The sequence below is a fragment of the Heloderma suspectum genome, chromosome 7 (assembly GCF_057233095.1).
Source record: "Heloderma suspectum isolate Gila_16-S chromosome 7, 16-S_ref, whole genome shotgun sequence".
NCBI classification, from domain to species: Eukaryota; Metazoa; Chordata; class Lepidosauria; order Squamata; family Helodermatidae; genus Heloderma; species Heloderma suspectum.
In genome coordinates this window covers 109695288-109722679 of record NC_139464.1, presented here as the reverse complement: position 1 = coordinate 109722679, position 27392 = coordinate 109695288, and the positions used below count along the sequence as shown (strand labels likewise).

Here is a 27392-nt window from a genome sequence, read left to right as displayed (position 1 = left end):
AGAACTACCACCAGTCATAAAACAGAGTCTCAGCAGCACAGTACCCTTCCCACCCTTTTCAACTGGAGTGAAGCCTATATCAAAAACTTTGTTTATATATTTTTCCAATTGTGTTTACCTCATGTATTTGTTCCAAAAATATTGCACACAAAGAAAGTAAAACAAATACTTCTGCATACAGAATTTGAGCAAAGCAAAATCAGATCTGTACATAAAATTGCTGTAAGGCCTTCATTGTATTTTCTTTTGCTTCTGTATCCTGAAATGTATGTGACATTTTGATCCATTTTTGAACCTCAATCAGGGAGTGTTTGTTCTATAACATAACTTTTACAACCAATTATGAAAGGGCGTGAACCTTAAGCTCCTTAGTGCTGGGAAGATTTTTTCCAGCTCAGTTTTGAATCAGCTCATACTACCTGCACATTCTCAGTAGGAAAGCTTGTCTGTTTCTCAAAAGTTCTCATCTAGTTTGTAATGGTGGCCATTACAGTGGTACTGAGAGCCATGTCATTTCTGAATTAGGTGACATCTCGAATCAGTAATGCTTCATCCATCTTTTTTCCAGCCCTCTTACCATGAGTGGAAAGTAACATATGAAGTGCATTTATTTGTACCCTAACAAGATCTCCCTGAACCTGTTAGTCTATCCTAGATTAAAAGAGGGGAATGATTTCAAGGCGCTCCATAAAATTGACGAAACCCAGTTTTTGGCTTTGCCAGATGTTACACTCTACCTGTCAAGAGCCTGAGACTCTCTCCCTCACATACAGAGTTGGACTTCTGATCAATGATACCGTGGTGATAATGGTAACCATCTATCTTAGTGGCGTTTTAGTACTCATTTATCCTATTTTCTGCACAGGGCTTTTGCATTTGATAAAGCTACAAAACGCTGCCATTGGTTATCCTTTACGAGCCTAGAAAATGGAGTGAGGAGTAGGCAAGACAACACATTTGATCTCTATGAAAAGAAAGGTAAGTTGCTCATCCTTCAAACCAGACAAGAAAGCCTATTTGAGCCAGCCAGTTACTATAATGTCTCATTACCACTTGTGATTTCCCCTGTTGATATCTAAGGTTCTAAGGCTTTAGAAAGAACAATTCCCAAACAAAAAGGTCAGCTGAACACTCTGTTTCTGACAGAACTTTCTGTAGGAAAATATGTTTTGTTAGTTGAAGTGAAAACCTACACCCAGGGAAAATTTATGAAACTAAACAGAACATTTTCTTTTGGCCCCAGTAAAGGCTCCAAAGAGTGGATAAAGATAATGCCAAGGACTTGCACATGGCCAATTGTTTATTGTTGTTGTTTACTTTGAACAACAGACTTGGAACTGCTTTTGACACTCGCCTTTGTGCCATTTGGCAATTGGGTACTGCTGTCTGAGAAATAGAAGCTTAAAAGGCCCCTTGGTAGCACAGAATTAGTTGCACAATTATTTGTGTCCTGGCCAAAACACTTTTCACGTTGTATATATTAGATTAGATCCAGACTTAGTCATGCTTAGAATAAACCCACTGAAGTCAGTGGGACAAATAAGTCATGACTAATGTAAGTCTCATTGATTTCAATGGGTCTACTCTAAGCATGACTAAGTCTGAATCCAACCAATGAGATATTTTTATTGCATTAGCCATGAGTAATTGGCAAAAGCAAGATGGCTTGACATTTGTTATGTGTGAACATTGTTGTTGTTGTTGTTCAGTCGTTAAGTCGTGTCCGACTCTTCGTGACCCCATGGACCATAGCACGCCAGGCCTTCCTGTCCTCTGCTCTCTCCTGGAGTGTGCTCAAATTCATATTCATTGCATCGGTGTTGCTATCTAGCCATCTCATCCTCTGCCGTCCCCTTCTCCTTTTGCCTTCAATCTTTCCCAGCATCAGGGTCTTTTCCAGGGAGTTTTCTCTTTGCATTAGGTGACCAAAATATTTGAGCTTCAGCTTCAGTATCTGTCCTTCCAGTGAGCAGTCAGGGTTGATTTCCTTTAGGATGGACTGATTTGACCTCCTTGCAGTCCAGGGGACTCGTAAGAGTCTTCTCCAGCACCACAGTTCGAAAGCATCAATTCTTCGGCGCTCAGCCTTCCTTAGAGTCCAGCTCTCACAGCCATACGTTGCTACTGGGAAAACCATACTTTGATTATGTGGACCTTTGTCGGCAAGGTGATGTCTCTGCTTCTTACTATGCTGTCTAGGTTTGCCATAGCTTTCCTCCCAAGGAGCAAGCGTCTTTTAATTTCATGGCTACAGTCACCGTCTGCGGTGATCTTGGAGCCTAAGAAAATAAAATCTGTTACTGCTTCCATTTCTTCCCCTTCTATATGCCAGGAAGTGATGGGGCCAGATGTCATGATCTTAGTTTTTTTAATGTTGAGTTTCAAACCAGGTTTTGCACTCTCCTCTTTCACCCTCAACAAGAGGCTCTTCAGATCCTCTTTGCTTTCTGCCATTAGGGTGGTATCGTCTGCGTATCTGAGGTTGTTGATAATTCTCCCAGCAATCTTAATTCCGACCTGTGATTCATCCAACCCAGCGATTCTCATGATGTACTCTGCATATAAGTTAAATAAGCAGGGCGACAATATGCAGCCTTGTCGTACTCCTTTCCCAATTTTGAACCAATCGGTTGTTCCATGTCTGGTTCTTACTGTTGCTTCTTGACCCTCGTACAGGTTTCTCAGGAGACAGGTAAGGTGGTCTGGTACTCCCATCTCTTCAAGAATTTGCCAGAGTTTGTTGTGATCCACGCAATCAAAGGCTTTAGCGTAAACAATGAAGCAGAAATAGACGTTTTTCTGGAATTCTCTTGCTTTCTCCATGATCCAGCGAATGTTGGTGATTTGATCTCTCATTCCTCTGCCTCTTCGGAACCCAGCTTGTACGTCCGGTAGTTCTTGGTTCACATACTGCTGAAGCCTAGCTTGTATGATTTTGAGCATAACCTTGCTGGCATGTGAAATGAGCGCAATTGTGCGGTAGTTTGAACACTCTTTGGCATTGCCCTTCTTTGGAATTGGAATGTAAACTGACCTTTTCCAGTCTTGTGGCCACTGTTGAGTGTTCCAAATTTGTTGGCATATTGAGTGCAGCACTTCAACAGCATCATCGTTTAGGATTTTAAATAGCTCAGCTAGAAGACTGTCATCTCCGCTAGCTTTGTTGTTAGTAATGCTTCCTAAGGCCCACTTGACTTCACTCTCTAGGATGTCCGGCTCAAGTTCAGTGACTACACTATCATGGCTATCAGGGACATTAAAATCTTTCCTGTATAGTTCTTCTGTGTATTTTTTCCACCTCTTCTTAATCTCATCTGCTTCTGTTAGGTCCCTCTTGTGCTGTTGGAAAAGAGTGTTTGCTATGAGCAGCGTGTTCTCTTGACAGAACTCTATTAGCCTTTGTCCTGCTTCATTTTGTACACCAAGGCCATGCTTGCCTGTTATCCCGGTGATTTCTTGACTTCCTACTTTAGCATTCCAATCCCCTATGATGAAAAGGACATCTTTTTTTGGTGTTAGTTATAGAAGGTGTTGTAGGTCTTCATAGAACCGATCAACCTCAGCTTCTTCGGCCTCAGTGGTTGGGGCATAGACTTGAATTACTGTGATGTTGAATGGTTTGCCTTGGATTCGTACTGAGATCATTCTATCGTTTTTGAGATTGTACCCCAGTACTGCTTTTCCCACCCTTTTATTGACTATGAGTGCTACTCCATTTCCTCTAATGGATTCTTGCCCACAGTAGTAGATATAATGGTCACCTGAATTAAATTCGCCCATGCTTGTCCATTTTAGTTCGCTGATTCTCAAGATGTCGATGTTCAATCTTGCTATCTCATGTTTGACCACCTCCAGCTTACCTTGATTCATTGATCTTACATTCCAGGTTCCTAAACAATATTGTTCTTTGCAGCATTGGATTTTCTTTTCACCACCAGACGCATCCACAGCTGAGTGTCCTTTCGGCTTTGGCCCAGCCGCTTCACTCTTTCTGGCGCTACTTGGAAATAGCCTCTGCTCTTCCCCAGTAGTATATTGGACACCTTCCGACCTGAGGGGCTTATCCTCCGGCGTCATATCTTTTAGCCTTGTGATACATTCTATGAGGTTTTCTTGGCAAGAATACTGAAGTGGGTTGCCATTTCCTTCTCCAGTGGACCACATTTTGTCAGAACTCTCCACCATGATCTTTCTGTCTTGGTTGGCCCTGTATGGCATAGCTTATGGCTTCACTGAGTTACGCAAGCCCCTTCGCTACAACAAGGCAGTGATCCATGAAGAGGGTGTGAACATTACCGAAGTGTAATACCTCGCTAAATGCTAAGTTCTAAAGTTCTTTACATTTCTATTCACTAACAAAAATGTATGCTCCTCTATTGCTCTATTTTATTTTTTTCTTCTTCAACAGACTATGTTAGAAATTGTATTGTTGGTAAAGGAGCAAGTTATAAGGGAACCATATCAGTCACAAAAACTGGCATCCGGTGTCAGGCATGGAATTCTGCAATACCTCACGAACACAGGTAAGATTGGTGGGATCAAAAGTGCGTGCTCTAATGCAGTTCTCTCCTGCCAATGTTCTTTCATTGAACACATGAATAAATGGAAATTTCACGTATATTGCAGCAAATCCAGATTTCCCACTGAATGGACACTCAACAGAAAGCCACGGCCAATCTGGAGTACCTGATGAGTGTACCTGTCTGTTATACATGTTTGTTGTATTCACACATTACTTCTTAGGCATATACTTAATATACTTAGAATGATTTAGGTATACACCTTAAAATTTGAAATGTCCTTCAGAAAGTGCCATACATAAAGATAGTAGGTTGGATCCAGGTTTAGGCAAGCAGACTTCCTTGCATGTGCAACTGGGCAGGTGGAAGCAGACTTCCTTGCCTCCTCCTCCCCATGGCAGCCCCTCCAGGAATGCTACACAGAGGGTTGGGGGAATCCTACTTAATCAGGTAGGCTGTGATGTGGGAGAGGGGGAATCCTTGAAAATTAGGCGGAGGATGGAAGAATTTAAATATCGTGAATCTGTTTTTATTTTTAAACTCCTCAATATGTAATACATAGAGAAAAGCAAAAGGGCAGAGAAAACCTAAAAAGCCGAAACACTGTGGTTGTTGACTCAAAACTACTTTTAAACAATGACCTTTCACTAGAATGGCTTTTTTCAAGTTACATAAAGGAAGTACCCTAGAACCAGGATGTGCTTACCCATGACTGCTACATGAAGGCCTTTGGAGTGTGCAGGGCTGCAGGTGAGCAGTGCCCGACGTGGAGACACTGACTGTCTGCACCTTTTTTCACACCGTTCAAACAGAAGTTTGTATGTACTTCTTTGAGCCAGCCCGGTTATTCAAATCGCAGCAGCTGCATTGGTGACCTACCTGTCACCACCCTGTGAACTTTGCCTCCCTGTGAGCCTGGCATCCTGTGTTGCCAAAGCACTGGCCTGTGTACCGCCAGCAAGCATGGACTGGCCTCTGGATCTCAGCAGCACTTTGGGAAGCTGATAGGTTTGATTGGATCTTGTTTTCTAGAGCTTCTAGAAAGGCACCTGCTGAATTTCCTTTTGTTGGTTGCTTCTGCCGATCAGTGCAGTAGAATGTTTCCGTGCTGCAGACAAGGCTAAATGATTATAACATATTTAGGACAATCTGGACTGAATAACGCTGGCTTGTACTATTTAACGTTTATCTTTCCCAAGCTTAGGACTTTCTGATGAAAGAGGTGGGGGAGGGTATTCCCATAATACTCTAATACACAAGGGCGTACCGTTGTTAAACACATGCATGAGATGTAATTCTCTGTCAGAAAAAGGCTTGCCTGAAGCTGTCCTTAGCTGAGAGGTTATAAAAGAATCACATGATGATAGCATGGAAGGGGAAATAAGCAAAAATATGATGGACTACATTAGAAGAGAGAAAAAAACCCTCTTTTCATTCCACACAAAGCAGAAAATGCGGAAGCAATGCTAGTGTATTCCATATAATCTGCATGTAATAAAGGGAGTTAATGTGCAGATGAGCTGGCTTCAATACTGAAGACCTAGGTAAAAATACAGTTACATATTTTATGATAGACTGTTGGCTGGAAGATGCATTTTTCCCTTTTTTCTTGTTTACGTGTTCACCGCCTAAGTGGAGAAACAAAAATTAAAAGAATATTTGGATACCATAACTAAGGGCAATTAATCTAGGGTAAAATTCCTGCTGATTTGACTGAAATTGCACATTACTTTGTAGTGAAATCATCTGATCCTGTTCAATTATTGCATAAACAGAACATAGTAGGATTTCTTAGCGGACTTCAGCAACTAAGTTTGCTGCTAAATGTTCCCGGTTATGTAATATGAATTAAGGCCTTTAATTCCCTATATGCATGATAAGGGGAAAAGTATGAGAACCAGGGATGAAACTGGTGAGTATAATTTATAATAGTAGAGGAAGATACTCAGTGTGAGTAAAAGCAATCAGTATAATCCTAGATCATTGATATTCTTTATTGCTGTTTGTCTAGCTTTATATTTTTCTTGTCTACTGATTTATTACAGTATTTTAGAATATTGCTTTTAACTTCTGTATGGAAGTAAACAGGCAGTTAACGCTAAAATAATAATAATAATAATAATAATAATAATAATAATAAAAATTATATTAAAACACAGTATGCTTGAAGGAGTAAGATAAGTTATTCATGAAGATACAAAGGTTCACAACAAAGTTTGCATGCTCTTATACTGTAATGATTGTCATTTTAAAACTAGCTTTTTGCCTTCGAGCTATCGAGGTAAAGATCTTCGGGAAAACTACTGCCGGAACCCCCGAGGAGAAGAAGGCGGGCCGTGGTGTTTTACAAGCAATCCAACAATACGTCATGAAGTCTGTGACATTCCCCTCTGTTCAGAAGGTAACATTTGGGATATCAATTATTAGTTGATTTCAGTTTTGTGTGAATATTATTTAGAATTAACTGAAATATTAGATATCAAAAGCTTTGTCTCACATTAGCAAATTCCCATGCTGCTCTGTTTTCAGTTAAATGCTTCTCTGACACTATACCACTTTGTCATTTTTATTCTCATCATGCTGTGAAACTAGTGCTTCTGCCGCCTCCATGTCTTCCTTGCTGTTGCTTCTGTAAGCTAAGGAGGGATAAGCACTGGCAATGACTGTATTTATGTCATCATGCAGAAATAACACTTAACACTAAGGGGCTTGGAATTTAAAAATTTGGTGTTCATTTCCAAAACTGTCTTTAAATATGTCTATATCAAAAGTTATACTGGTTTTAAAAATAACTGGAAACAACACTCCAGGGCTGTTCTGATGAACCCTTAGCATGGATATTGTCTCAGAAAGTAATTGCGTTTCTTCTGTCCTTTGGGCTAGACTGAAGCTCTGATTCTGATTATCTCTGGAGCATGGGTTCCCAGTGGCCATGGGCACCCAAAAATTGTATTTATTATTTTTTCCCATTTAAAAAAAATCTACATACATGGATTTGTATGAAATGCATACAACTTTCTAGCAATTATACATGGGCCACAACAAAAGTCAACCAAATACTCAAATAAATATCCATTTGAAGGTGTTGTCTATATGCCACTCTTTCAAATATTGAACTATTAACTGTCAAAAGGGTACAGAGAATCCATTTGTTAATTTCCATGAAGCAGGTAAATAATTTAAAAGGGCATGTAACATCAGAAAATATTAAAGGCTGTTCCAGTACAATTTTTTTCTGTGTAATAACCTCCTCACAAAAAGAAGCAACTACTTGACATTGCCAAACCATATGTTTAAAAGAAGCATTAGCTGTATCGCCCTGCCAGCAATTAGCTGAATTAGACAATCCCTTATTAAAGAGATGTTGTCGTGTCCAGTAGACGCAAAGCAAACGTTTTTGCTGAATAAGACGCTGCCTAAGATCAATGGACATGAAAGGTAGATGCCAAAAGAGTGTTCCGCTGATGAGGCATTTTGTAGTGATGCCCACAGCAGTATCTCAAATTCCCAAATGTGCCCACAGGTGCAAAAATTCGGGGACCCCTGCATTAGAGGATGTTGCATGTTCGCTTCAAGCTTTACTTAAGGTGAAATCCAGACTTTGTGACTTAGGTTGTGTAGAACCCCCTTACTACTCTTATTGAAACCCTTTTCCATTTCTCTTGGAAGTCTTTGGATATTTTGGCAAAGGAGTAGTTGGGCAAAATTTGGTGGCAACTCTGGTCTTGATTTCACTGAAGATCATGTGGGTTGCAATTTGGTGGCATGTTTTTTTAACTGCAATATTGGAATGAAATATATATATTGTGTTTTGAGTCTCTAGCCCAACAAAACAGTCACTCTTCTGCATTTTCAGTTGAATGCATGACATGCAACGGGGAAGACTACAGAGGCCCAATGGACCACTCAGAAACTGGCAAGGAATGTCAACGCTGGGACCTCCAGAGACCACACAGGCACAAATTTCATCCAGAGAGGTAAACATGCTCATTATCATTTTATATTTTTTTTTAAGAAAGCAAGACTTCTGAAATGGAATTATATGGCTGTCTTCATTTCATAGGAATATTGCAGTGATGGTGCCCATGAATTATAGGGGACTAGAATGCTGAGTGGGCATCTAGGCATATTTTTCCTGTATGGCTGGAAATCATTTGTTCATTCATTCATTTAGGCCGCAATTCTATCTGCCTGTACCTGGGAGTAAGTCTCACTGAACTCTTATACAACAGGCCAGTTAAAAACGACATACAATAAACCAAAGTGTACAAAAGTAGCAACAGCAGAATCTAAAGACTGCATATAAGCCATCAGGAAAGAAAATAAGAAAATAAGGTCTTCATCTGGTGCTGAAATGACAACAAAGTAGGTACCAGGTGAGTCTCGCTGGGGAGAGCATTCCATAATTGGGGCACCACCACTGAAAAGGATCTTTCCCCAAAAGCCACACCTCAGATGGTGGGGCCATCCAAGAATGCCCTTTGTTGAAGATATTGGTGCATAGGCAGGCACATATGGAAATAAGCAACCCTTCAGGTGTGCTGGTCTCAAGCTGTGAAGTCTTTAAAGGTTGAAACCAACACTTAACTGGAAATTTGCACATTGAATTGAGCCCAGAAATGGACTGGGAATTTTGTCATGGTAACAAGTTATGTAAGGGCTGTAACACAGACACAACTTTTTGGGGTACAAGTGTATGTCATTTTGGGCTGGGTTTAGGTGAATGGTGGAGCCCTCACCCAGTCCACATATCAAAGCCAAGCCAAAGCTGATGGTCATCCATACAGGTGTTAAATGAATTGACTGTTAATTGTCTTAATGGAAAGCCCATGCAATTTACTGTCTACCCATTCTTGTACTAGCCTTATTTGTTTTAGTGAGTTTGGGGCAAGAACCATACCTAGTGTAGGATGTAGCATAGATAGTGTTCGTTTCACATTCACTTTTATGTTTGCTCATGAAAGCATTTAATTAAAAGCTTGAAGATACTATTGTCAGCATAGCTAGGTTTTAATGAGAGAAACTGAAAGTGAAAAAGGAACATGGAAACACAGGTATGAGGGTATCTTTGAAAATAACTTGAAAATAGCATGTTATATTTTTATTTTATTTGTTCCTCCCTTTCTACCAAAAGAGCACTCAAAGCGTCTTATCACTAATAAAACTGGATAAAAATAAGTAAATACATTAAAATATAATTTAAAAGAAGAACAGCAACAACAGAGTAAAAACAGCATCCAGCTCAACAGACCTGCTTACACACCAAAGGCCTGCTTGGATAAAGTGACCTTTGCCCACCGGCAGAAGGAGAGCAGACGGGGACTGAACCTAGTCTCCCCCAGTAGGGAATTTCACAGCCAGGAAACGGCCACTGAGAAGCCCCTCTTTTGCATTGCCACCAAATGCACCTCTGAAGACAGCGGTCTTGACAGAAGGGGCTCTCCCAAAGATCTTAAGAACCAGGCAGGCTCATATGCGAGAAGGTGACCTTTCAAGCAGCCTGGTCCCAAGCCATATAGGGCTTTAACCAGAACTTTGAATTTTGCCCGGGCACAGACTGGTAGCTGGTGAAGCTCTTGTAACAAGGGAGTCATGTGTTCCCTGTAACCAGCCCTAGTCAACAGTCTGGCTGCAGCATTCTGGACCAGCTGAAGTTTCTGTTTTCGAAGGCAGCCCCATGTAGAGTGCATGACAGTAGCCCAAGTGGGACGTAACGAAGGCATCTGTGACCGTGGATAGATCGGATGTCTGTAGAAATGGGTACAGTTGGCACACCAGTCCCAGCTGTGCTAGTACACTCCTGGCCACCGCCAAGACCGGGACATCCAGGTTCAAGGCCGAATCCAGAGGTATACCCAAACTGTGAGCCCGAGTCTTCAGGGGGAGTGTAACCTCATCCAGCACAGGTTGAATCCCTATTCCCTGATCTGCCTTTTGACTAACCAGGAGCACCTCTGTCTTGTCCAGATGAAGCTTCAATTTGTTTGCCCTCATCCGATCCATTACTGACATCAGACACCGATTTAGAACTAGAACAGCTTCCTTGGATTTGGATGGAAAGGAGAGAGAGAGTTGGGTGTCATCAGCATACTGGTGGTGTCGAACCCCCAAACTCCAGACAGTGGTTTCATATACGTGTTAAACAGTGTGGGAGAGGATGGACCCCTGAGGGACCCTACAGGCCAATGGCCACAACATCAAACAGGATTCTCCCAGCACCACCTTCTGAGATTGGCCCTCCAACGAGGGCCAGAGCCACCATATAACAGTGCCTCCCAGTTCCATCTCAGACACATGCCTGAGAAAGATACTATGGTTGATGGTACTGAAAGCCACTGAAAGGTCCAGCAAAACCAGCAATGATATACTCCCCCTGCCCAGTTCCCAGCATAGATTGTCCACCAAAGCAGTATCTAATCTGTTATTAAAGGCACTCAAATTAATGGACAGCATTTATGAACTTAACCTTTACTTTCTCACGCAAATCTCTACTGGAATATTTGGTATAATCTTTTCAGGTTTTTGGTTCTCTGCCTGTGAATGATTTGATGTTTATCTTTTGTTCTTTTCTTTTTCTTCCTCAAAAGCAGTATCCGTATTTGTGAATGACCAAGTGCAGTGTTTAATTACTGTGAGTTTATGGTATTGGGCGATTACTACTTAAGTTATTTATGTATTTAATGCCAAAAAGTGAGTCAGAACTAGTGCATGAACAGTGTAGATTAAAAAGGGAGGGTGAAATTTACCCAGGTACACAGTGGCATGTATAATGCTTAAACCTCCTTTAGAAAAGACTGTGTGAGTGGGGTTAGGCTACGCAGAATGATCTGAGGGTTTATTGCAGATGTAAACTGATTTAATAGTGTTTCCTTCTCTTCAGGAAACGTTGGGGATTGTAGTTTTGTGAGGGGGATTGTAGTTTTGTGAGGGGGATTGTAGTTTTGTGAGGGGGATTGTAGTTTTGCGAGGGGGACTGTAGTTTTGTGAGGGGGATTGTAGTTTTGTGAGGGGGATTGTAGTTTTGTGAGGGGGATTGTAGTTTTGTGAGGGGGATTATGGATGTCTGTCAGGAAAAAAACAGTGAAGTATTTTCTGATGAAGCCATGACAGTTAAACTGGTATAAAACTGACACTTATTTGCAACGTAGGTAGTTGCAAATAAGGCTTTCTTTATACGGCTTAGGATAGAAATTCGTATTGGTATGTATTGCGTAAGATGCCTTTGAGCATTATGAGTTCAGTCCACTTACCCCTGAGCAGTCCCATTGATTTTAATAGGATTCTGGTAAATAGGATTTTGTATACTGTAGCTATATCGTTCATTGTTTTGGAATTAACTTTTAATCATATTTAAGTTAACTGGCACACACACAAAACAAAGGGACTGTTTTTGCTTCCATTGTAAGGACAACTTTGTGATCACAGGACTGGAAATAAAGAAATTAGTATTGTGTTTTGTGTCCTTTCACAGGCATTCTTTGTGACCTCGGTCTGATTATTAATTCATTTTGTGCTCCAGCTGCATAACAAGTGATATTTTCTGCATTGTAGTTTACTTGGAAACTTGTTATTCCAATTTGACTGGTGTTGTACTAATATACACTTGTTCGCTGACTGGTGGAATCATGTCCTGCAGTCAGTTCAGATATGTGGAGTTATAGACCTTGCACACCTTTCTACTCCTTATATTTTGTCTAATGCCTCAATCAGGCAGAAATTGTTATCTAGGTGTAGACAAAAATATAACTACCCTCATTCTTATAACATATAGTAATGCAAATACATGATGTAACATCATTATGTGGTGGGTTTCCCCACTCCTGCTTTGCATTATTACCTGCTACTTCCAGGGCAGGGAAGTATGTGCTATAATAATATCACATTACAGGAGTGACCAGGGTAACTGGACAAGGGACTTGGGGTATAGGGACAGAGTTAGGCTGGGATAATATCCATTTCCACCCCATGATGTTTTTTTCAGGATCTTTCCAAGTGATAAGTTTATAATGTTGCACATACATTCAGTTGTTATTAGAGATCCAAGTAGCTTTCCTGAAGGTAGCATTTGTATTGCCAAGAGAATTTAATTGGCTCTCCAACTGCAATATTTTGTTGCCATGAAAGTGTTCCTTTTAATCCTTAATCCAGAAAGTCAATTTCAACAGCGAATGCCATTTTGCCTGAGTATAGTGAGCACACATCGCATTGTACCTATGACACGATTAGTGACAAGCCAATGGGTGGCTGCAGCAGTGGAATTGAAACGTGCCCATTATTCTTCAGTGAGCGAGTTTTTACCTTGCTATGGTATGGGTAGAAACGCTGTGAAAATCTGCAAACAAGTTGATCAGGTCACAATGAACTATGAGCAATGGTAGCTCTGTCATCCTACCTCCGAACTGTAGTGAGCAACTGTCTGTAAGCAGACAAGAGTGGCCTGATGTTGTTTAGTCCTGCTGAATGATGGGAAGGCTAAAAGGGGAGTTTCACTGCTAACTCGCACAGCGGAAAGGTAGAATTCCATGGTGACATATTGACTGGGTCACACTGAGAAAAAATTCTTAGGAAGGGGTTGCAGAAGCACATTACTGAGAGCATAGCTAGATCAGCACATCTGGCTTGTGTGTTGCACATGTGTACTGCAAGTGCACTGGAGTCACCAGGATGTACAGAGCTACATGGGTGTATGTAACACCCAAGCAGATCTGAGAATGCTGTGGGTGGTGTGATAGCACAGTGGGAATGCATGTAGACAGCATTGCTGCTTGCATTACTACACATTTCTGTCAACAGCACACTGGAACTGAAACAGGGTGAGGAATCAACAGCAGGGGAGCAGGGGGTGGTCCAAAAGCACACGAAAGTGATAAATTGTAGGCTTCTTAAAGTTCTCTGACTTCAGTCTGCAAGTAATACAATTCAGCTGAAGAATCTCACATAGTTCTCCTTGCTGACTAGGAAAGTCGTGCTGACTGCTAACCAGTTTGCAGATGTAGCCTCAGAAGCAATAGTCTAATGCTTTTGAATAATACTGCTGCAGGAAATCAACCCTGAGTGCTCATTGGAAGGACAGAGACTGAAGCTGAAGCTGAAATATTTTGGCCACCTAATGCGAAGAGAAAACTCTCTGGAAAAGGCCCTGATGCTGGGAAAGACTGAAAGCAAAAGGAGAAGGGGACGGCAGAGGATGAGATGGCTAGATAGCATCACGGATGCAATGAATATGGACTTGAGCACGCTCCGGGAGAGAGCGGAGGACAGGAAGGCCTGGCGTGCTCTGGTCCATGGGGTCACGAAGAGTCGGACACGACTGAACGACTGAATAACAACAACAACCCCAAACCAGACCCCTGAGTGTGTGTGGTGGGGAGATAGGGTATAGCAATACCAGGCAGTCTTTATTGTCTTGTAGCTCTAAGCCATTACAGCTTAATTGTAAACAATTGCCACATATACACCAGAACATCCTGTACATGTGCTATAAACAGCAAAAGGCCAATATGATGCAAGGAGGTCTTTCATTTAAAAAATAATAGTACTAGGAGAGTGGTGCTTACTGATCTAAAGTTTTTAGGTTAATTTGTGTGTGTGTGTGTGAGAGAGAGAGAGAGAGAGAGAGAGAGAGAGAGAGAGACTTTGCCCTCCAACCCCCCCCCCCGCCCCCATGCCCAGTCTTAAATCTTGCCGAGGCATTGCCTGTGCTTAGAATAGGACATACTGACTGATTTGTCCAGTTTCATATGTGAACAGTGGTGATAGGGTGGCACTGGAGGAAGGTGCTGGAAACAGGTTCATTTGCGGAAATCAAATCGTTGCGTTAGAGACTTCACCAAATACATGCTTATGCTGATCTATGATTAATCATTGCCAGCATTTTTGGTTCTCAGCAATTTATCGTGGAAATTACATCTCCAGGGTATGTAAACAAAAACACATGCTCTGTTTTTTTAAAAATAACATGATCTGTGTAGATTGTAGAACATTTGCTTTTAAATGTTTTCATTGGTGGGCCAGAGCTTGAGATGTGCAGCCTGGTCCCAATTAGCAGTGCACATTTTAAATTTCAGTCCTGAAAGGGAAGCATCAATTATACTTGGCTTCCTAAGTTATTACAGTGGCCACCTAAATAACAGTTTAAGCGGTAAAATAAGAGCCCTGAAATTAATAACCCTTTAAAACAGAGCAGTGCCTGGGAAGAGCCATCCTATTTACTGTTAATCACAATTGCCTGGAATCCAGGGATAATGAGTACCAACGGAGAGTATTAAATCTACTCAGCTCTACTTTGTAATTTGCACAAACAAACAAACATGGAGAGAGGGAAAGACCCACAAAAAAAGAAAGGACTCAAAAGAAATGTTAACTTTTTTAAAAAGCTGCTAGCCTAGACTATCTTCTGTGCTGAAGATGAATGTCTTTTTTCTCCATGTGACCGTTTGTCCCCCTTACAGCCAGATCCTGTATATATTTACCCAGAGGTTAAGTCCCACTGAGTTCAGTGGGGCTTATGGCAAATACGTGTACATAGGTTTGAAATCTTCTATATCTGTGTTACCTACAGCAGTGGGAATAACAGCCACTAAGGTAGGAGAGAAATATTTGAGGCAAATAGGTAGGATACTTAGGAGGCATATTTCTCTTGCTGTACAGATAGTTGTTGTTTTCTGCTAAATGGTTTCTCTGGGCATGCTGTAACAAATCTATCAAAGTACTGAACCATATCCTTAAATCGAAAAGTGAATAGCAATAAGTATGACCTTAAATGATGAATGAAATCTAGAGTACATGACAAGTTATGCATAGGAACGTAGGAAGCTGCTTCATACTGAGTCAGATCATTGGCCCATATAGCCCAATATTGTCGACACTGACTGGCAGCGGCTCTCCAAGGTTTCAGCCAGGCAGGATTCTTTCCTAGCCCTCCCTGGAGAAGCCGGGGATCCAACCTCGGACCTTCTGCATGCAAAGCAGGGGCTCCATCACATTAAGCTATGGCCCCTCAAGCACAGAGTAATTGCCAGTATTAACCAAATGAGTGAGGCAGGCCACTTTGTGGAGACACTGGGTGGTGGAGTCTGAGGGTGTTTCCAGACAAGGCTTTCCTTTTATGGAATATTCATGGGATCCACGCAAAGTCATCTTGCATTTGTAACCCTCCAGTGTTCTCTCATGATGTCTTCTTTTTTTCTTACCAGAAAAAAATCTGTTTAAGAGGGAAAGACGAAATAGCTGTTGTTGTTGTTGTTCAGTCGTTCAGTCGTGTCCGACTCTTCGTGACCCCATGGACCATAGCACGCCAGGCCTTCCTGTCCTGCGCTCTCTCCCGGAGCGTGCTCAAGTTCATATTCATTGCATCCGTGATGCTATCTAGCCATCTCATCCTCTGCCGTCCCCTTCTCCTTTTGCCTTCAGTCTTTCCCAGCATCAGGGTCTTTTCCAGGGAGTTTTCTCTTCGCATTAGGTGGCCAAAATATTGGAGCTTCAGCTTCATTATCTGTCCTTCCAATGAGCACTCAGGGTTGATTTCCTTTAGGATGGACTGATTTGACCTCCTTGCAGTCCAGGGCACTCGTAAGAGTCTTCTCCAGCACCACAGTTCGAAAGCATCAATTCTTCGGCGCTCAGCCTTCCTTATAGTCCAGCTCTCACATACCATTTCATTGGTAGTGCTAGGGGCTGTTCATCTGGAAGCACCCCAATTTCCTTCCCTGTAAGAGCAATATGTGTCCTGCCCCTTTATATATTCAGGCACTAGCATTCCTGAATATAAGACCTGTATTGATTTTTAGTACTAGGTATTACATGTTTTTCATAAGACTCTTTGCTTTTCCTAGGAGCTTCCCCCTCATCCTTCGTTGACTATTTAATCAGATCTTTTGTGATCCTATGCACACTTACTTGGGAGTAGGTTCTGTTGAGAGTGAGACTTCCAACTAAAATTAGATAGGATTGGGTTGTTGGCTGAGACCAAACTGTCTTGGGAGCAGATTTGATAAGGCCTGCATTTCACGGCACTGTTTGCTATGATTGCTAAAGCACCATCCTTGAAAGTATATGGACCTCTTAAAATTGTCCAGTTTTCAATGGAACAGCTACACTAAAGCCACAATAGCATCCTCTGAGCTCAGCAACTTCTGTTGATAAAAGGTTATGTGGTTTTGTTGTAAGAAGCTCTGACCTCACTTTACACTTAAGGCAGCCTTCCCCAAACTGGTGCCCTCCAGATACGTTGGACTACAACTCTCATCTCCCCATCCAGCATGACCAACTGCTGCTGTAAAGGAAGCGTTCTGTAAGGAAAGAACCATGGTTAGTTTTAGCTCTAAAGAAAGCAGAATTCCACAGTGCACGATCACAGTGCACGATGAGATGAGTTAAAAAAACACACACTTGAGGATAAAAGAAGCAGGCAATTGTAAATCATGTTTTCATTTGCTGAAGAGGACTACATCTGGTAGCAGTTCTATAAAGCCTCAGGTTCTGAGGAAGTTACCATCTGTATTCCCCTAAAATAATCTATCATTCACCTGCAGACGTGCCACATATAATGTAAAACAAACAAACAATTACTTCTAAGTGAAATGCTGTTCATTCAAGAAGTCCACAGTTGTCTCATAACATTTTTCTTCACTCCCTTCAGTAATACCAGGAAAAGGGTATGGAAATAATTAAAAGAAGAAAAAAAAAAATCCTGCCAAGAACCCAAGATAAAGGAGGGCAAAGGAAAATTTCTTTTAGTCTTTTTTTCCTTGCAGTGCTGGAAATGAGGGCATGGCCTCTAAATAAGCTGGTTTCTAAAAATAGAGCTATCATTAGCTTGGAGTTTATTGAAAATAGCTTCCAGTTTGAACCCAGGGCCGTTGAACTATAGAACCCATTTGCTTAATGAGTCTGCCATGCCAGGAAGTGTTTATATTGTCCACGCTTAATTGGGCCATTTGAAGATTGCAAAGTAAGGCTATTGTGTCAGACTCAACGCTAATCCGAGGTTGCCCAATTAGCAGCATGACCCTGTTTGATGTCCTGCATCGTATCAAAATAGTTCTCTTCCAGATATTACCTCTGCTGAGTGCTTTCTTGAAGGCTGCTACTACTCCCGCATCTGTAGGCATTCTGTACTTTACATGTTTGGGCTCTAAGCCCGTCAGGGGAAATAGGAATCCTATCTGAGCTGGAGGTCATTTGGATCATATCGTGTGTGTGTGTTTGTGCCTGCGTAGCATTGCTCGGCTGACTTGGTTGACATGCTTGTCCGTGTGCTTTGCAGATATCCTGACAAAGGCTTTGATGATAATTACTGCCGCAATCCGGATGGCAAGCCGAGGCCGTGGTGTTACACTCTTGACCCAAACACCCCCTGGGAGTTTTGCTCAATTAAAACGTGTGGTGAGTTTAACACAAATGTTTGTTTGCCTCCTTTTTCTTTTCCCAAGTTTAGATGCCAATAATCTCTCTAAGGCTGAGTCTGCACTGCCTGGTATATTCTGTGTAGGTTGGCTCATGTTATTTACAACATGGATTCCATGGGTTGCCTGGTTCTTCCTTCTCATTCCTGCTATCCTTTTCTCCAGCTGTCTTCACACATTAAATGTGTGAAGGATCCTCACATAATTGCTGGGAAGTGGGGCTGCGTTGCTGCCCCTGCCCCTGAAGTCATGTAGCTTCCCTCAGCCTGCACCCAATGTTCATGCATTAGACATGGACGTGTGCAGGGGGGAAGCCTACACATGTAGATCTCTATATGAATAGGCTTCCCTGGGAGCTGGAACCCTAATAATTCATGCATAGGCTTTCCAGACCTAACACGTGCACATTGGGGGTGGAGCTGGGGGAAGCCACGTAACTTCAGGAATGGGGCCAGCTGCATGTGAAGGGAAGTTCTGTATCGGTATTATCTAAGGGCAATGGCCTCTCCTCAGATTTCGTGGGTGGGATTTGCTTGTCTTTTATGTAGGAGACCTTCTTAGGTGCCTCAGTCCTAATTGACTCGACTCCTAACAGGCTTAGAACGTGCCCAGGCCTCCCCTGAAGCAGCATATTGCAGGAGACATTTGTAATGATAGCCAAGATCTTAACAGTCTTCTAAGTGAAGAACTCTCAAAAGTTCCCAGAGTTCCTCAGGACAGAGATAGAAAATTGCTGCACTCAGTCATTGCTGTTGCAATTCTGCAGAGGACAGTGGTGGTGGTGGTGTGTGAGAAAATAAGGGCTCCAGTTCTGGGTCCTTTTGTAAATCATGCAGTCCTTGCAATGCATGTGAGATGTATTAGCCCACCATCAAGCTATTTAAGGTAGCAAAAATCTGAAAAGCAACTGTTACGTGCTCTGTCTAGCAGTTTTCAGTTTTATGCTAGCAGTTAACATGCAGAACAGTGCTGAAAGACCTCTCCCGAGAATACAAACATCTGGTGCATTTATTGCCATCTGGACTTCATGCTACCTGACTGTTTGACTTGCAAACTAAACTGATCAAATCAAAGAGCCAATTTTGCTCATGCCTGTTGCATATGAAACATTTTGAGCCTGCCTTTGACTGAAATGATCCTGAAATGACTTACCTATCTTTAATTCCACTGGCTTTAATGAACATTTTACCTTTTTTCGGAATGTTAGTTTTTACAAGTTACTGGACACTTTTCAAAAGTAGCCCCATGTAAAGTGTGTTACAGTAGTCATTAAAATGTATTTACATAGTAAGGGAGGGTACACAGACGTCTGAGGCTGTATGTGAACTAACCCTCACTGTGACAGCATTACTCATAACCTATGTATTAAGTGATAGGAAAAGTAAGAATCGTGTTCAAACAGTAGAAGACGTCCCCCCATTTTAAAGTATATTGATTTGCTTGTGGAATCCTAGGAATCTAAGGGAATGATTCTATCCTTTCTGTTCCAGTATCATTTTGGAATTTGCAAGCTCTAGGTAACAGGACATTTTTTACTAGTGGATCACTTCAGGAAATTACTCTAAACATCTTCAGCAGGAAATTAAACAGAATCACTGCGATAAAATATTTATATGAATTCAGTAGAAACCTACAATGCCAGCACAAGAAAACGTTGTACTATTAGGGGTCTTGATGTACTTGGATGAAGTTAATGCAGTTAGTGTGTGTTATACTTCTCTGCAGTAGCATTTGGTTTTCCTGATCTATTCTTTTTCTATATTATGGCTGCTTCCTAACATTCCAACGTAACTGCATAAGATGTGATGTAATTAATCACTCTGCTTGCAAAACATTTCAGATCATCATACACGTGTGTTCAAGACAGATTAGGGCTGTATGTGAAATTTGTTTCAGTTCATTTTTGATCAGGTTTTTTATCATGGACTTTGATGCAATATGCAATTGAAGTCTGTACATTTCTAAGCTTGCAATGTGATTCGTGGACCCCCCCCAAAAGCTTTCGACAGTATACATACATTTGAAAAACGAGTATGTTTAAAAAATGTGCACAATTGGAAAAACATGGAAATATGGTACATTTGCATGAAAATAAGCACAGATTTTAATGCAAAAATAAAAAAAGCTTGCAATCTCATACGATTCGAGTCGGAATGAGCTTTGAGATGGAATTTGGAGAACTTCGAGTTTTGCTGATCTGCACTAAGGCAGATACCTTTCCCTGCCAGGGACTGGGACTACAAGTCCTAGAATCCCAGGCAGGAAACTGGCACTATCCACAACATTTCAGTTGAGAAGACTCTGGGTATAAGGAATCCCCTTAAAATACGTAATTTCGCTTGCTCATAGCAAAGTTTTAAATTTATTATTACATTTCTAGTGTGCCAGCTTTCAAAGAAGTTAAGCAACAGTTTATTTATTCCAATAAAATCAACATTTAACACCTTTGGAAAAAAAGCTGCAACTTATATTTGAGAATGATGTGGGGAATCTGTATTGCATATCACAATAATTCATATTGTATTAATATGAAGCATTTAAGCTAAATAATCTCCTTACATTCATGATGCAGCATTAATGCCATGTACAATTCCAATGATCAGAAATGTTTTAAATAGTAAAAATAAGCCTCGTGTTCTGGCTGACTGAATGACTCATTTGAAGAGCTACCATTTTCTGGAATTCTGGTCCAAACAGTCTATGCCAGACTGAGTGCATCTTGCAGAGACATCTTGCTAAAGGCCTTGAGACAGAGAAACTTGTTGGCTTTCCAAATATATTACTTTACAGAGAATTTTAATAATCAGTTTTACAGAAATATTACTACACTTCAATGTGCATAAATATTAGCTTAATAAAGCCTATGGAATATTATGTAAGGGGATTTATTTTCTTTCAAATTAGGTGCTTTTTCCTTAATCCATGTGTGTGATTTCCACATAACACATACTGGTTCTTCATCAGCCAAATCACTGATTTATATGTTTAATTTTCCATCCATGAATAATTATTTTGACTCAATTGGGACTAGTGACTTCTTAAGCCAGACTTTAGTCTAGCTTAACAAGGCTGCTCTTTAACTTTTGAAGGGGTTGACTTCTTCCCTAGGATCCCAAATTTCTTTCGAGTGATCTGCAGCAATGAGCAAATGATCTGAATACATCTCATTATGTATTTGTTACATTTCTATACTGCCCAATTACATCAGTCTGGCTGATAGGAATAAAAGCAGCAGTCATTGCATTTCTTTCTAGCTCAGAATGTGATGAACAACTCTGCAGCAGTAATTGAAACAACTGAGTGCATCCGAGGACAAGGAGAGGGCTACCGTGGTACTGTGAACACCATATGGAGTGGGATTGAATGTCAGCGCTGGGACTCCCAGATTCCTCATCTGCACAACACCACACCAGAGAACTTTAAATGCAAGTGAGTGGAGCCGTATGGGTGGCACAATTTAAATGGCAGTGATTTAATCTCGAGAGTAATCGTTAAAGGTTAGTAAGCTAAACATTGAAATTAGTACTATTATCACTTGCAGAATCATTGCTAATCTTCTTATTTGCTTGACACAACACACAATCGGAAGTCTTGTAGTATGTGACATTTTTACCAAGTGTTTCCTGACATTTAAACCATGTCTTTTTAGGAATCATAGCTACATTTGTGAAGTGTTGAAGTTGGGCAGGCACAGCTGAATCTGAATCATAATTGTATGATGGACTAATTTTATGGCTTTGTGAGCAATCCAATTTGTAAATCTTCTGAGTCCTTTTTCTGGGCTAGAACATTGGCACATAAGTGTGATATGTTCATGGTAACCGATGGTGGATTGTTCCTTGAGCATGTGGCTTTTCACAGTACACCTTACAAATTGTGGTATGGTGGCTCTTGTACATACACATGGATTGTGTACGTTGGGATGATGGGACAATGTTTCCAGTAAGAACGGTGGGGGAAAAGTGGAACTGATCACAGTTGGGAGAGGAGCTAAACTGTAGCTCCGGCTTCTTTCTACAGCATGACTTTGTCTGACCTTGGAGACCGAAGTTTCCCTCTTTTCTCTATTCTTCTATAATTTTGGAGAAGCTGCTGCTTCCCCTCTCCAACCATTACTTGATGCTTAGTTGTCTGAAGGATCCTCCCTTCTGTGGAATCTATTCAACGGTAGGTGAACTAGTTGGAATGGTGCACGCCCCAGCATCAATTCTTCCCCTCCTAATTAGGACTGCTGGTGCTATAGAAGCTCTGGTTGTGTGGAACCATGATCCCCTGCAGCTGTTCCTTCTTCACCTGTTAAATTGATTGGCTGTTCCTTCGGTCCCCTGTCCATCTCCTAAGCCTTCATCACAGCAACACCTTGATGACAAGAATCTTGTTTGAAGGTAAGTGATCCTGGCTGAATAATACACTGTGGTTTTGTGAGGGTGTGCTTGTTTTGTCAAGGCAAAGCAGACAGTGAATGAGTGTCCAGTTTGTTTGTTGTTATCAGTACTTTATGCATACCAAAAGTGCAAATTTGTTCACCCGGGGATGCTCCATTTTGTATTGATTTCTAGTGTAGATATTAGTGTCTGGAATTACTACAGAGGCTAGCGTATTTGTATGAATTATTCCCCCTGGCCAGGGACTTTGGCTTCCAGTCCTTTTTTCTTCCCAGAGTGGAAGGAGTCTGAGAAAAGGACTCTCATTGGGGCCTTGCAAGGGGGTTAGGTAGGGTAGAAAGAAGACTCCCAGTTTTTAAATTAATATTTCATATTTTAGTGGCTGTTATTATACAGTACATTAGAGGCTTTGAGGAAAATTGTAGCCAAGAGCTCTAAATAACTAGTTATTGTGCTTACCCACTCTGTTTCTGTTCCAGGATGCCTGTTGTGGCAGGAAAAAGCATCTGTCCTTTATCTTACCAGTACATTTCTGAGATAGTTGCTGACCCTAGGATGTGAGTGACGTGACCCAGGTGCTGTGCAGCACCCATGGAACACTCCCTCGGAACAGGGTGCTCATGCACCATTCAACAAGCCACATCTGCAGGCTCAACTTCCATTTTCTTGCCGAGGAAGAACAAAATGGGATTCATGACATGACTGCAATGAAGTGTACTGTTATGGATGCTGCGGAACCATCCTGTGTTAGGCGAATGGCTTTCCAATAATCCAGGATGATTCATTAGTGTGTTTCGTCAAAGGGAACTAATGTACAGAAGATGTTCTGCTGATCGTTGGAAGTCTCTGTCGGTCCTTCAGAATGCAATACTCATCAGAGTGTGGGACACGGTACCCTCCAGCTGTGGACTGGGGTAGAAAAACAGCTTGAAACCCCTTCAGTTTGAATTTGGTGGCAAAGAAAGAGATACAGGGAGTTTCTAGCTGGGATCGGTTGGAGCAGTTGAAATTGGTGTGCAGCCTTGGGATCTCCAAGATTCATCTCTGGGGATCTGATGGAAGACTAGCAGATCTGTTGCCTGTTTCTAGGAATCTTCTTGCTTGAGATAGCCTCTGCTTGTACGTTTGTAAATAAAAGGAGTATTTCAAAGATGCTGTGGAGTCTCCAGTGCGCTCTCATTCAGAGGAAACCTAGCAGGTAGTTCTGCCCCTGAATGTTCTCACTTCTCAGATAGTGATGCACAGTCATTTTTGTGGACTCTATTTTGCAGTCCGCTCCTATGAATTTTAGTGATAGATCCTACTGTGTTCATAAGGGCTTGCTCCCAGGTAAGTGTTTTTGGATTGTTGCAGTCTTGGTTGTTCTCAGACTCTTATCTCTTAGCCTTGTATGCTTGCATAAGCAGAAAGAATCCCCAGTTACAGTTTATCCAGTGGAGGCTGGTGGCTCTGATTTTGGTGGGGCTGTGAGTGCATTCTGGGTTTCAGTCAAAACCAGCCAGAACTCTAAAGGAGCTATCCAAGGTGCTGAACCCATGGCAGGGATAGGGTTCAGCACCCTGGATAGCTCCTTTAGAGTTCTAGCTGGTTCTGACTGAAACCCAGAATGGAAGCACAGTCCCACCGAAGTCAGAGTCACCAGCCTCCAGTCAGTTCATCTCCTGTCCCAGACTATGACCAGTTCCCCCTTGTTTTTTCTTCCCTTGTTCTTTACTTCAAATTGTATACACAAGAGGTCATTGTTAAAGGAAAACCAATTAATATTGGACTGGTTGTTATGGATCACCAGCTGATGGTTGGGATGAGAAAGTGGTGCCTGTACTCAGTTGCCTCTCATATTGTCAGCTGTGAGACTGTTGATCCTATGTGATGGAACCAAATCATTGTGGCACAGAGCTAGGTGTAGACATCGCCATTTCAATGCCATGCTGTTTTGGCACTAGTTTGGGTTGTCCCACCTTGCTACAACTTTTTTTGAGTCTCATGTGCATCCAACAGGCACGGCAGCAACAACAGAAAACACCTATAAATGTTCCGTGGCATAGCACGCCCATCTATAGGAGATCTTCCTTCCAAGTTTTGCTAGAGAAGTACATTCTGTGAGGTTCACCATGGTGTTTAATAGAAGATAATCTTGATGGTAGTGGTGACTGACATTATGGTGATAATGCCAGTCAAGTACAACACAGTGGTTCACACTAGCCCTCTCCTATTGGATGTTATAGTGAGAGCGTTTTCTGTGCTGATCCTTGTGTTCATGGAGTCAATGCAGTCATGGTGATTATGGAAATAGGTTCTCCCACCTCTTTTTTGTATCTGTTCTTCCAGCTCCATCAACTCTGGGGATGTTGGCTCTGATAGCCCAGAAAACTCTAAATAATGGTACCCAAGGAAATCCTGGGAGGACTCCCACTGCAGCAGCCAACTTTATGTTTATGTGCTGTTGTTGCTGTATACTAACTGTCAGTGCTGACCATCTATCTCTGCGTTTCACCTGGCTCACATAGCTAACAACACTGCTATTTCCTTGCACTGGCACACGTGCTGGTGATAGTGGAACATATGGTTGCCCTCATGATGTCACTGCAGTACATAAAATTTGGGCCAACACGGAAGCACAGCAAGAAATTGCATCGTAATTTTTTTAATGGTATCCATTACCTACTGACTTTCACTCATGTCATCTTTCACTTGTGTTTAAACAGGTTTATTTGTGCTTAACTGATATAACTGGTGGGAAAGCATGTATTAATGTACTGTATGTGAACATGATTTTATTTGCTTTTTATGAGATTACTCATTGTAATATGTGATAGAGTATTTTAGCAACAAAATGATAATGGATCTTATAATGTTTGTAGAGCAACTTCAATAAAGGCATTACTAGTGTTTTCACTTTTCCTTTTTGTGATCTTTGCACTCATTTGTTTGAAAATTAGGTAGGTGTTTGCTTGGGTGATACTATACTGATGCATAGTACCTGATCGTTGCCTGTATATCCCATCAAGCAATCCCAGTTCCAAATACCATTTCAGAGTTGTAAAATTCGTGAACAGCTGTAATCCTATACACTCTCACCTGGGAGCAAGTCCCTTTGAACTCCATGGGACTTACTTTTGAGTAGACATACATAGGATTGTTATGTAAAACAATCTAGTTCTATTTTGCATCAAGGGCAATAAACTATTCTGCAATTGTTGTGTCTTATCTGCCTTTGCAAGAGCGGAATGGGACAGATATTCTAGAAGAATTATGTGTGGTCCTGGGGAGAATGTGAAAGGATATCCCTGAGAAAACTGCTGCAGGTGAGGCATGTAGCTTTAGGGCACAATCCTATGGATGTTTAGACAGAAAATGTCCTACAACTCCCCAGCCAGCTATGGTAAACATGTATAGGACTGTGCCTTAAGTCACTTTTAGCTCAGCTTTCCCCAACCTGGTGTCCTCCAGATGTTCTGAGCTATAATTCCCATCGTCTCTGACCACTGGCCATGTTGGCTGGTCTGATATCAAAACACTGTAGTCAAGGACATCTGGAGGGCACTAGGTTAGGAATGGCTGCTCTAGCTACTAAGCCCGAGCCATCCACTGGGAAACTTTTTTCAAGGGGAGGAACATAGCTTCCCTTCCCCCATGCATAACTTCGTTTTATCTATTTACCCATTACTAGAACAAAATAGGGTGGGGTGGGGATCCCACCCTCCTTTGGTCATGCCATGAGGGCAGGCATAGCCCAGCTGCAAGGGCATAATTTTGACACTTCTGTTTTCTTTGCTTGCAACAAAGCCTCAGGAAAAAATGCCCATGAGTACTTTGGGAAAGGGGGACAGTTAGGAATCTGATTTTTCCACCTCTGAAAAAGAGGGATGTTAGCATGATTTTTAAAACAATACTACAATGTCTTGGTAATTACGGTTGCCCAGCTGTTTGCTGGGAATATTGTTCAAGGCTTTACAGGTCAAAACCATCAAAGGTCAACAAGGCCATTAACAGAGCAGCCATCACAGTTACTGTGAACATTTCCTATGGTGTCCTGGAATCCACTCACTCTGTGAGTGCCTGGAGTTAAACTGCTTAATTGGTGGAGGTATATGCCTTTGACGGCACTATTAAGTATAATTGCTCAGAAGTAATTCCCACTGAAGCCAGGGACTTCTGAGAAACCAGGCTTCAGGGTGGTTGTGTTTGAATGCTAGAATACGGGTTAGAAATTGAGGATCTGTGTACAGACCACAAAATTAGATCCTGTACCATGCAGTCCTAAATTATCTACTCAGAAGTAAGTCCCATTGTTTTCAGTAGGGCTTTCTTCCAGGTAATGTGTGCATAGGATCACACCCTAAAAGTATGGAGTAGGGCTGTAAAGTATTGTTGCAATGCTCAGGAGGAACGCTCAGGACTTGTACTCTGGACATTGTCCTAGTCAATCGTTCAGAACCAGAGTAAGTGATTTCAAGAGTTCAGCCAAAAATATGTGTAACAGCACACTTTAAAGAAAAGCATGTGCAAAGCTGAACGTTCTCCCCGTCACTCAGATTATTTCATAAATTTTACTTAAAGCAGCACTAATATAGAATATCCTGTATAAATCCTTCCTTGAAAAACCTCTTGAACCCACCTAGGAAGGAAGTTAGGGCTCTGGGCCTGTAGTATTACTCAGGCAAAACATGCACTTTGAATCTCTTGGGAGTTTTGATTAAACACTTCAGAAAGATTAGTCAGCGTTTGACATTGAGCCCATTTCCCTTGGAAAACACCCTGCTTTTTAATACTGTCATCAGACTAGTATACTGGGATAGCTCTTCAATGCTAACCTAGTTAACTTCTATGTCCCTTGTGGTGTTACATTTTAGTACTGGCAATTTTTTTAAACAACAAAGAGCTATTGAAGATGCAAATGTCATTGTAAATGATGGGAAAGTCAACCCTGAATTCAAAATTCCAGAAACCTTGGAAGTTGTTTCATAACCTTCAACCAACATGAAGCTCTGCATCTTTGAACATTTATTCCATTATTCAATATTTTTTAAATGCGAGTAGGGAAGTGTGATGTCAGAAACAGCCCCCCTGTCTCTCTCTTT

General features: G+C 41.5%; 1 protein-coding gene across 1 annotated transcript in view; it reads left to right on the top strand.

The window, feature by feature from the left end:
• HGF (hepatocyte growth factor) overlaps positions 1 to 27392 on the top strand; it is a 67149-nt gene that overhangs the window by 21428 nt on the left and 18329 nt on the right. Inside the window, exons 3-8 of the mRNA XM_084811087.1 lie at positions 866 to 978; positions 4409 to 4523; positions 6779 to 6921; positions 8377 to 8497; positions 17788 to 17906; positions 21181 to 21355. Coding sequence (XP_084667213.1) covers positions 866 to 978; positions 4409 to 4523; positions 6779 to 6921; positions 8377 to 8497; positions 17788 to 17906; positions 21181 to 21355 — 786 coding nt within the window. The remainder of the gene's footprint in view (positions 1 to 865; positions 979 to 4408; positions 4524 to 6778; positions 6922 to 8376; positions 8498 to 17787; positions 17907 to 21180; positions 21356 to 27392) is intronic.